The sequence below is a fragment of the Strix uralensis genome, chromosome 3 (assembly GCF_047716275.1).
Source record: "Strix uralensis isolate ZFMK-TIS-50842 chromosome 3, bStrUra1, whole genome shotgun sequence".
Taxonomy (NCBI): Eukaryota; Metazoa; Chordata; class Aves; order Strigiformes; family Strigidae; genus Strix; species Strix uralensis.
Genome location: NC_133974.1, coordinates 101114838 through 101126755, shown reverse-complemented (window position 1 = coordinate 101126755; position 11918 = coordinate 101114838). Strand labels below are relative to the sequence as shown.

At 38.6% G+C, this 11918-nt stretch overlaps 1 protein-coding gene across 1 annotated transcript in view; it reads right to left on the bottom strand.

Annotated features, from left to right (window-relative positions):
* Nucleotides 1-706: 706 nt before the first annotated feature.
* HAAO (3-hydroxyanthranilate 3,4-dioxygenase) overlaps nt 707-11918 on the bottom strand; it is a 37030-nt gene continuing 25818 nt past the window's right edge. The window contains exons 7-10 of the mRNA XM_074864845.1: nt 5974-6119; nt 4698-4766; nt 3433-3515; nt 707-2036 (exon numbers count right to left, since the gene is read on the bottom strand). Coding sequence (XP_074720946.1) covers nt 1958-2036; nt 3433-3515; nt 4698-4766; nt 5974-6119 — 377 coding nt within the window. The 3' untranslated portion in view covers nt 707-1957. The remainder of the gene's footprint in view (nt 2037-3432; nt 3516-4697; nt 4767-5973; nt 6120-11918) is intronic.

Below are 11918 nucleotides of genomic sequence, written 5' to 3'. Positions count from 1 at the left end.
GCAGGCAGTGGCAGAACTGTGGGTGATGGAGCTCTGGCTTAATGCACCTGATTTGGTACTTGCTCTGATGCGAGGCACCTAGCATGGGACTTGGGTAGAATTCAGGTGTTTAAGCACACATTGTCATAAAATTACTTCATCACAAATATAGTTTGAGTGGAGCCTTAATTTTCAAATCCTGGGAGGTATCTAATCCAGAGGCGCCTTAACTTTTATTCTGAAATTTCCATGGCGCTCAGTGCCTCTGGATAGATTAAGAGCTCTTGATTATTCTGGACATTGTTATATGTGTTGCTGTGCTTCATTCACTTATCATTCAGTGTGAAATATAGAAATATTTCTGTGGTTACCCCTCTAACCAGTAGACTAAAAATATAACACTTTGGTACCCTAGATCCCTCAACCATAGATGTTCACTCAAGGAGTAGGCAATTCTACAGACACACCAATAATCAGATAAATGACTCCCTTGTTCAAAGGCCATGTTATATCTCCTTTTCATGTGTGATAGCTCACACCCATAATAGCCTTAAAGACTAGGCTCAATTTCCCAAATTAAGTTCCTTGTTATTAGGAGGATGCAGTGAAATTCTGCTGTATGCTTTACTAGAAAAGCTAGTGAACTTAAAATATTTAAGCTACAGTTTAAAGCCAAGCCATTTGAGTCTTTCTCATCATAAGAATGAACACTTGAATATAACACACATGACAGTTAAACTCAGTTTAATGAGCTTTGTAGGTGATAGATATATTAAAGAAATGTTTCTGAACTTAACTAGAATTACAACAAAATCAAGAACTGCTTTTTGCTTTTTCAAACATGTAATTGATAATACCTGCAGACATTTAAGCAACCTGTTTTCTGATGTTAATAATGCAAAGGACAATTAAACCAACCAAAACAACAACAACAAAAACCCAATCAAACAAAAAAACACCCCTCCAGAGACTTCCTGGAATAAACACAGGAAAAGATAATTTGACACCTGTTATTTCTGCAAGAAACCTTACTGTTCAAAGAGAAGCAGCACTTAGTAGAAACTGATTATAATAATTTTTCTACTCCCTTCTCCCCCAACACACTTCTTGGGCTACTTTGTCTTGAGATTTCTACTGCACAGGAAAACCCATGACCAGGCTGCTCCTGTGTTAGTCATACTGCAGTGCTGTGTTCTTGATAGTGTAGTGTATAGACAGCACCCAGCACAGGGTGTGTGGCAAGCTACTGATAGCTGTGATTGATACTGCATTGCCGGATTTGGTAAACTGGTAATAAGTTGCCTAAAGCAAGTACAGTGGTGATCTAAGTAATGCTCAATGTTGTTGCAAGTACTGCTTCCCCCTTTACTAATGGACCTTCCTCTCTTTCACAAAGCACAGAGATCCTCGAGCAGTGCAGCAGATTGTTTTGCTTTTTAAAAGGCCTTTTAGCCAAAGATCTCAGACAATCTGTGAGCTACTGCCAATTAAAGCTCCCCTGCTGTGGGCTGGGGAACTACTGTTATAGCCAATTTATTACAAACGACAAAACTGAGACAAAAAATCAAGACTGTTCCTGAAGTAGACATAACAGTATCTGTCCTATCTCCTTTTCTACATTTTGTGGCAGAGACTTGCATTTGAAAAGCCTTTAACTTATTCTAGATAGTATCATATATATTATTATACAAGTAATCCTGTTACTTGGATCTGTTTTCATTTCCTTTCAGATAAGAACTCTTGTTCGTTTTTTTTTTTTTTTGTTTTTTTGTTTTTTTTAACTACCAATTGTAGATTTTGCTGAAACTTTAGCTACATAGGGGAAAATTTTTAACTGGGCACAGCACTTAATTCCACTTAATTCAGTGTAATCATTGTGTTAGACTATTCAAATTTCCAGGCATTCTGACTAAAAGATCGTTAAGGTAAGACAAGTAAGTTAAAACTTAGTTGTCATCAAAGTTAACTGACACAGGAGCTAGGTATAAGGCTGCTTGCGTTTTGGATCCTGAGCAATGTAGAGAGCAACACATTCTTCTGTTCTCTTCCAGCAGTACCTGGAAAAATAGAGAGATGATCCAATGTGGCGGAGGGGGGAGAACCACACACTCAAACCAAGAACTAAACCACTGATGCTACTGAAAAGTAGGGGAAAACAAACAGATTCTGTTCTGATTACACTTGTTCTCTTTACATATTGCTATGTCTTGTGATATTCCAGGGAATTACTCTTTGCCATCACTAATATAAGCCAAACATCATGACATGGAGGGAATGAATGTATATCTACTTATGGGTGAACCAAGGGGGAAGGCATCTATTCTGATCTCAGTGACATGAGGATTGGAACAGAATCACATCAGTACAGATATTATTTTAATCAAATAAGTATCTACGAATTCAATAGTATTTTTCTTGTGGTCATCGCTTTTGTGTTAGCTGTTTCTGTGCCATTCACCGAGGTGGCCAGAGATCAATCAGTGTGCAACAGTGATGTATACAATAAAAGGTGCCTGCTGTACAGATCTGATAAATATCTTAATGCAATATGAACTGTGCTGGCAGATTCTGCATGTGCATCATGCCATGATTTTGAAAACACACACTCACTGATTGGCCTGAAGGACTAGGAATTAGTTTAAGATAAGTGATTTCACAGAAGTGATGGAACTAATGGTGAAGGGAGGAGGTGGCTACATGTTGGAATCACAGGTGCAGAGAACAGTTCTGAGCACAGCTGGATGGTATCAGCTCTTTCAGCAAATGTTTTCAGTGCTGTACAAAAAGTGCAAATGTCAGCACTAATTCTTATTAGATTTTTTTCCTGTAGGAAAGGCCGTTTTTATCATCTGCCTATAATCTGCTGCATTGCATTACTGGTGAGTATACATCATCCTTCATTTCTTCATGGTGGGCACTTTATCAGCTTATGCCGCTCTTCACAGTTGGCAAGTACTCTCCCTTTCCATTCTCTCTGGAAACTGGGCTTTTTCCCTTTACCTATATCACGTGTGTCACGATTATGAAACAGACATATGCATCCTACTCTGGGAAGAGAGCTGTGTTCTTAGTCTGAACCCCAAATCTTGCTGCACTGATGTAGATTAAACCTGGTCTGAAGCTTAGAGGATCTGCTGTGATTGCCAGTTGGTGTATTCATGCTGTCTACATTTATGCATGGTCTTTTGCATGCTGTCTTTTCTTGGTAGTGCTTATCTTTTTTATTTTCCCCAGCTTTAATCATAAGAGCTGAACTAGAATGAATGTCTGGCTTGTTTCCCCCTGAAGACACTTCTGCCTTGAGGAATAATGGAGGCTATTGCAAATCCTGCATTCACAGATGCTGTGTTTCTACACCAGCTGATGCCCAGGCTGGTGAGGACCAAATACACAGAATTTATGTTCCTGGAAGCTGGGAAATCATGCATTGAACCACTGTTCATCTCTACTCACGGAGACTGGGCACAGACAAGCAGGCTGTCACCAGCAGATAGAGTCAGGGTTTTACCATCCATGGTAACAGTTGATGTGCCCTCCTGAAGGGAAAGAATAGATAACCGGCTTTTAATTTTCTGTGTCCTGTCACTAGCAGAAAGAAAATCCTGCAGGTAAGTATGGAAATCTTTCCCCCTGAAAGAGCACTTCAAGCCTGCTCTGCTTCATGAGGCCTAGCTAAATATTCAGCTGATCTTCCCTGTCCAACACTATTAGCATCAATAAAAACATGCTTCATGGTTCGTTGTTCCCCATCATAAAGCAGCAACCCATTGCCTGACTCTTGGGGGTACACTGCTACCAATCTAACCTAGCAGCCTGCAAGTTGGTACAGCTCTGGAAATTGCAGAGAGAACCTCCTGGAGTACTTCAAGCTCCTCTTCTATTTTTCTGATTCCCAATATCTTTTTAAGTTTTGAAAAGCAGTTCACAAGTCAGCAGGGAGCTGACAGAAATCACTAATAGGAGTCCATCCACACTGGAATGGACTCATCATTATCTTGTCAAGCAGAGAAGCCAGGTTCTTGCCAGCAACAAGGTCTTGATTGCACAGGCTGCTGTAAGCTGCAGTGTAAACAAATGTCTTTCAAGATTATTATGTCTTTAATTAGTATTTGATAGTCCCTGTGAATTTCAACAGAACAGGAACTGACAGAAATATCTGCCTCCCAAGCTAGCCTGACTTGTGTAAACAAAACTAGCTTTTCTCTGTTTTTTCCTTGGGCTGCAAATGTTTCCTAGGAGCCGGTTGAATGAAGGGCACCTGGATCACCTGCCACTGTACTTTTGTACAAATAAGTTCTCAGTTATCTTATTAGCTTATTCTACCTGACTCCAGTTTGACTTCAGTATGAGGATAAATGCTTCAAGGCAGAAGTAGTAAGAGGTGATTTTTTTATTTTTTTATAAAAAAATCACTTGGAGCCATTCTGATATATTTACAGGGCATATTCTAGGTAGGGTATATTAAAAACCCTACCAAAACCTGATGGAGAATGCCAGTATCTCTGTCCTCAACATACAAGATGAGAAAGAGAGACTATGGTGGCAGTAGTTTACAGTTATTTTTCATGATAGTTTAAAGCTGAAGGGTGGGGCCCATTGATGATCTTTTCTATGAGAAGGAAGGTAATCATTTTAATTTCTGTTGCTGGTGCTAGAAGGCTTTACTGTCTGAACTGAAAGATGAACTCATCGGTTAACAAGTGTGAATTGCCACATACCAGCTGCCATATCCAGACATCTGAATTCTTTCTACTTTTCTCAGTTGTTCCTGGTCCATAAGCTATAACCTAAAAAAAAACCCACAACAAAACAACAAAACAAACAAACAAAAAACCAACAACAAAAACAAAAGAAAGTAAATGGGGAAGAAAAGTAACAGATTCATCCCAGTGACCAAAGTGTACATATTCATCTTCCAACAGCATTTAAAACATTCTATTTTTACAGAAAATATTCATAGAAGATGACGTTATTTTTACAGACATTAAAATTCACATTACGTTTGGTATTCTCATATTGATTCCTACTGATAAAAAGGGAACTGATCACACCTGCCACTCCTTATGCTCCTCTGCATCCTCACTTATCTACTCCTTCTGCCTCCTCCCACTCTCAGCTTTGCATCTATATCCTTCCTGCTTCTGTTCTTGGAACAGGCACTTCCTCCTCATGAACTCTGAGCCCTGTCAAGAGCCTGTTGAAGTAGAAAAGATTCTTCCATTACTATTAAAAAAGATGCAGACTGGACCTTATTTTTCTCATTATCTGCCCTTTCTGTGTTCTTCCTGACAGTCCCACACTCTCTGTCACTTTGCTGTCAGATGTATTGGATTCTGCAGAGTGTGACTTCAAGCAACCCAGAGAAAGAATATGTTTTGTAAACGATTGTGCATACAGCAGATATCAAATGGTGACAGCTTCATTTACACCCAAACTAGACTGTGTTTGACTAAACTGAGAAGTGCGGTGCTTCAGCACAGACCAAGCTCCCTGGTGCTGTCCAGTTTTCCTTGTTTCCACTTTATGTAGATTGAGGGGAAGGGAAAAAAAAGTGTGTTTACACACCCTGATTAGACTTGGCACCGAGAATGCTGTTCAAACATACAGGGAAGCTGAACACACTTATGAGTAGTATTTGCATTATGTTGGTGTTTCTGATTTGGGAAATGGCAGGGGGGGCAGGGGCGGGGAGACAGAGGGCAAGCTGGTTTAATCCCAAAGGAAATGGATGGAAATAAGGTTCAGGTTGATTCCATGAACAGAAGTACTTGAGCTAGGAACCCCCTGCCCTAAGCTAGTCAAATCAAGGGATGAAGACAGTCACTTGCAAAGGGCAGGGCAGGCTAAGACTGAGTTTTTCTGTAGGGGTGCGTGACTTTCTCTGCTGCCTACATATTGCTCTCAGGCCTGGATTCACTCAGTCTGAACAGTAGGCACCTATTATCTGTACCTTTAAAAATATCCCTCTCTTTCAGAGAAATTAAACCTCCCTACCTCTGTTTCAAAGTTATCTCCAAACATACTCAAGGAGTTCTTCTGTTTCATTTCACCACGATGATTGTTTAACCAGCCTTGGAAGGAAAATGGCTCCATAACAGAAGTGGAATTTAGTGGGAAAGGTGTTTCTTTCAGGAGTTCATCTGTAAGGAAGGCAGAGGGCTATCAGTGATGCTTGCTTCCCTGGATCTTGGAAAACATTTTACTGTTGTTTACAGCTTGAAGGGTTCAATTTATAGATATTAGCTAGTCAAAAGTCAGTTGTAACAGCAAACAGTGCTATGGTCATTATCAGGGCTTCTTACCTGAGGTTGTAAGATGCATGTATTATTTGTGTATCCTTTTGGAGTTGCTTTTTTGAAGCTGTTGTCAGAACTGTTGTGCATCCACACTTGTTAGAAATACATTCAAACAGTATGCAATAGACTACCTAGTTTTTGCTGGCATATTCTTCATTGCCTTTCAGACCAGCTTTGGACTGGTATAATCTGATGTACCATCTCTGAGTCTTTGCTGAGTCACCCTTACATACCCCCATATAAGTGGAAGTAGGGCCATAGAACCAGCTTACTCTACACCTTTCATGTAGTTAATACTGGCTTTTTATGTTTCTTCTCCCCTATGTACTTTTAAATACACCAACCACAGTGGAGCAAACTAGTTATCACAACCCTAAATCTAATAAAATGCCTCTTTTGTAGTGTTCCTGGAGTTGTAGCTGGGTTTAATTTCCAGTAATTCTTCATAACTGATTTGATTTAAAATAGCTGGAGGACTGAATGCAGTTTCAGCATAGCTGGTGAAATTCAAGATTTGTGCTGTGTGTTACTGGTATATGAAATTAGCTTTAGTTATTTACCAGCTCACAGTGAAGTGCAGAGATAGCGCAATTGCCTTGGTGATCCTAAGTAGTTTGTTCTGAGATGCCATACTGAACTCCCATAGAATAATTTCAAGTAATAATGCCAACTGCATGCAGGGAAAACTCACTAGATGTCTGTCTCGCAAATGCATTGAGGTAATAAACTCGCAGCCACGTCTTAGTATCGGTACTAGTAATACAGTAGGTCTTTTTAAAGTACTGGTGAATTCATTATGCAATGTTCTTCTGGTTCTTTTCTAAAGCTGTATTCCACTGCTCTGCAGTGTTTTGAATGTACCATTTCAGTTTTTCATGGAAGGCCATTTCATATGCAGTCTTTGAACAGCATGTGAGAAGGTCAGTGCATTCAAGGGATAGCAGTGTACTGAAAAAGCTACTGCTGTTTAATGGATCATAATAAGCACTGAGTACCTACGTTCATCTCCAGACAACCTGGATGGGATGCTAATCCTTTCATTGTAGAAACAGGTTTTTGCCATTCATATTTCTTCTCCATTATATTAAATTAAATGGAAGAAATCTAGATGTTTCTGCAAATGATTTGTCGTGGCCAATGCCTGTTTCAGGAAATACTGAAAGCAATCTGAAGAAATCTGCAGCAAAAGAAGGAATTTTTTGTTTGAAAGCTTTTTGCCTTCAAGCTTTTTTTAAAAAAAAGCATCATACTTTTTCATTATTTAAGTCAAATACTTAACACCCTTTTATTGGAAAGCAAACTCCTCCAGAGAAATTAAGAAGCACCAGAAGAAAAAATAAAATCTTTACATTAGATTTGTTCTGACTTGGGCCTGGAAATATTAACAAGATCTAGTCTGAACATTTTTTATTTTATTTCCTGATAACACTAAAAAGTAGCGTAGAGGTCACTAGTGATTTATTTTCACAGTGCAATATGTCTGACTTTTTTTTCCTTAATTTTCACAGGTTCATCAAACTTGCTTTGGAGATAATTAGCAATATTTATACACTTTGTCCTTAAATTACGGATATACTCAGCTATAGCTGTATTGGAAAGTTGTTTTTTGGCTAGATACAAAATAAAGGTCTAAAATATTATTATATATATTTGCACACAGCAGAGGAGAAGAAAGACATTTTATCCAAAGGCACTCAGTGCAATTAGTATTGCAATAGATTTTTAAATATTTTGTTTCATTAATAGTAGAAATCTTTACCTTCTAAAGTAATGTGAAGATGATAGAGCTTTTTCTTTCTGTTACCAGAACAAAACAGGTCACTCCTGAATTTAAAAAAGCCTTTTGGAATACAAGAATGTTATCTGTTTGCAGGGCTTTCTACTAAAATACAGGTCCTAGTTGAGATAGTTTAAAAAAACAACCCCCCCCCCCCCAACAAAACACCAAACAACAAAACAAAGAAACCACCACTGCTCCCCCAAAATGGTATATAGTACCCAGTAGGGTAAGAGATGCATACTGAGAAGCCATGGTTATCCTGCTCAGCTCAAGGGGATACATCATCTCCACAGGTTAAGAATTCCAGCATCAAGCTAACAGGTGAGTTCAGACTTCAGATGCTGGAGAATGGATAGCAAAAAGCTGAGTCTCTAGGGCGGGCACTGTGATGTTTTAGGCAAGCAGAACTATGAATGCTCCCCATGAGTTGCAAAGAATTCAGGGTACAAAAAAGCCAAAGTTGTTTGTGTTCTGACCAAGAAGCACGCAAATCTAACAATGAAAAGTAACTATAAACTTCTAAGTTTGTAACTTAACTTCTGTCACTTATTCTCCACAAACATAATTTTGCTACTTTTCCCTGTCTCTAGTGATCTCTGACTCCAGCTGTCCTGATCAACGGGGACAACACACACAGGACAACAGTAAACAGTGACCTGCGTGTATTTAGGGCTTACGCTTACTATGGAGCACTGTCCTTTCTTGCTTGTGATGTACAGGTGCTTTCTAACAGTTTCATTTACTTCCAAGTAAAGGTGGACTTTTTTATATTTAGACTTTAAGTTCTTCAGGACAAAAGCTGTCTTTTGACACTTGTCTTGTCAGCAGGCCTTGGTTTTATCTTATTACTAATTTTCATGTTAATGACACTTGCCTGATGATAGCATAATGACCTTTGAAAACTGAGACTGCCTGAAACAAACCTTTAGTGTGATCCAGTATGATTTGATTGTCTGTTACTGCAGAACAAATAAGAGAGCACTGTGATGATGAAATACATGACATATGTGCGCATATTATTAATAGCCCACTTGACTGAGTCGTCATTTAACCCTGATACTTATCCCTTGCATGATGCTGAAAGCTGCAGGTGCTCTAGTGCTTGTGAACTTGAGCTAATGAGCTACAATGAGGAGGATCCAGTATTTTGCGATCCCACATTTATCACAGTTGAAGCCTGGTCCTTCCAAAGGAACTGAATGTTTCTTTTCAGGCTAATGGCTTATATTTAGATGTTGTTGAATATATTTCTGCTTAGCCTGTACATTAGCCTTCAACAATATCTCAGAGAGTGTGAGTTGGTGTGTTTCTGGAGTTCTTAGGTTCTAGTAATACTGGGAGACAAGGAGACAACATGTTTAATGATGGTAAAGGTAAAAATATGCCAGCAAAATGCAAGAAGATGGCAATGCTAAGCTAGTCAACTAAAAGTCTTGTGTATGTATCTCCAAATAATATATCACCAAGTCAAACATCAAATCTAGTATTTTCTTACATGTTCAGGAGATCCATTTAAATAGTTCAGTAGTAAAGTCCATTTTTGTAGATCATTACTTTTAAATATTCATATCACAGCAATGTATTCTGTATGGGTTTTATAGCTCTCTTCAGCTCTAAATTAGAATATGATGATATCATGTTAAGCTGAAAATACATCATGTTTACCAAATGAGTTTGTAAATATTTAAAAAAGGAAAGTACAGGTTTTAGAGGAAGCTGGTTTCAGTTAACCAATAGAGACTGTACTGAGACTGAGAATATGAAGCTGTGCAAAAATGGGGAGAACAGCTTGTAAGAAAACAGCCAGTGAATGTACAGGCAGTTACAGCCTCAACAGAGATGCTCTAACGAAGAGCTTAAACTTGCTGGGAGTACTGTATTTCTGATAGCAATAAAGAGGACAGGTAAAAGAGGACTGCCACTGGCCTATCAGTCATATGTGGGTGTATTCGCTTACCCCAAACTCACTTGTTACATGGAAGCTCCCCCTCCCTACCCCAGTGATGTGCCTAACCTTTCTTGTCAAGAAATCAGACCATCTCATTCTCCCAGAGTGTTTCTTGAGCCCTACTATCCCCAGTTCTTTCCATGGCTCTCTTGCAAACCTTGTTTCTTTGAGATTTGTTGCAAAGGAAAAGAGCAATAAAGCACATGAAATACAATATATTGAAATAGCGTCAGCTATCAAACTGATTACATGTTGGCTTTATGAAAAATGATATTTTTCAGTGACATGCTATCCTTCACTTCTAGGCAGCACATTCTAGATGGAAAAATCTTCAAGTCACCTTATATGTTCTTACTAATTATGAAAGCCCCTCCATCGTAAATCACTGTGCTGCCTCAGAAACAGTCTGTCCCTGCATGCTGTGGCCCCATCTCCATGCAAGGACGTGAGAAAGTCCCTCACAAATGGTGCCTCCCTCTGTAAAAGCAGAAGACATCCTTACCCAAAATGGAGCAGTTAGATCCTCTTAGTTTTGTTATCCTTTAGTTGAGCATAAAATGGTTCAGACTAGGGATAAGGAGCCAATGCCAGCAATAATATATACCCTGGGATGTTTTTTGCATATGTGCCTACTTAATTCCTATGAAAAGTCTGCTCTATTCTCAATCTTAACAAAAATGTTACTGAGACTAGTAGGAGTTTAATACCTCTGCAAATAAAACCTGTGGACTGAGGGACATAATTTCAGGCATCTAAGTTTGAAAAAACAAGTAGTTACCTCATTCCATATAAAAATCCAGAGTGAAAGTACTGATGGTGACTGATTACTTTGGGGGTAGTTGGTTCATTTCACTGTTGTTGAGTATAGATGCAGAAACATTTAGCTGAAAATAGAGCACTCACTTGGTGTAATCATACATTTCCTTGTGTAACTGTATTTGTTTTTGTAGCATGCCCTGAGAATTGGCATGACTGCTAATTTATGACTTGTCCCTGTAATTATTTCTAGGCACATTTTTCTTTGTGTCACTAAATCTGTGCTGGAAACTAAACAACAATTTTTTTTTTTCCTAATTGAAACAAAGAAGTTTGATGAGGAAAGCTTTGAAAAATATTTTTAAAATAAATATAGCCTCCTCAAAAGGAGATATCACCAGCCAGAAGGAAGGGAATAAATTAGAACAACAAAATTGCAAGATTTACACTGTAATTGTGTTTAAAGGCTTTTAGGTCATTGTAATTAAGAATGATAAATTTTATTGAGAAATACTGACCAATCCTAAAATCAGGAAGCTTAGTTTTCATTTCTGAATCTGCATTTTATATGACTGTGGGCATTTCATTAATCATCTTTGTGCATAACTTCTGCTTCCATAGAAGACAGATAGGATATTTCATAACAAGTGTTAAGACCTCACTACATTTTTGAGACAGGGATTTGTACAGCATGTGTGAGCTATTACTACTAAATAGCTTTAGAAACACTAGTGAAAATGTCAGTGACTCCATTAGTGAGTTTTCTGTTTCAGATGTTGCTGTCTGGGGAGCATTTAAGAGCATAAGGAAGAAAGAAGCTACCTTATTAGAGAAGACATACCTGCTATGAAACTGCTCTGAGCTTTAGAGCTCTTAAAAATATTAGATTTTTTTTCACTAAAGTCTGAACAGAATGGAAAACAACTTTATAAGGTATTTCTTCCAATTTCCCCGATAAGTTTATTATATGCATTTGTACTAAAGGTCAGAAGTGGCTTGGTTCCCATGGTGAAGCATTAGGAGAACTCCTGGAGATTACAGTTTGTGTTCTGCCTCTCTTTGAGGATGCTCAGCTGAGAATATTGTGGGAGAAGCAGACAGCTTCCTGGAGACTTTTTTTGGCTTTTGTTTGGTGACTGTTGTCACGAGCAGATCTAGG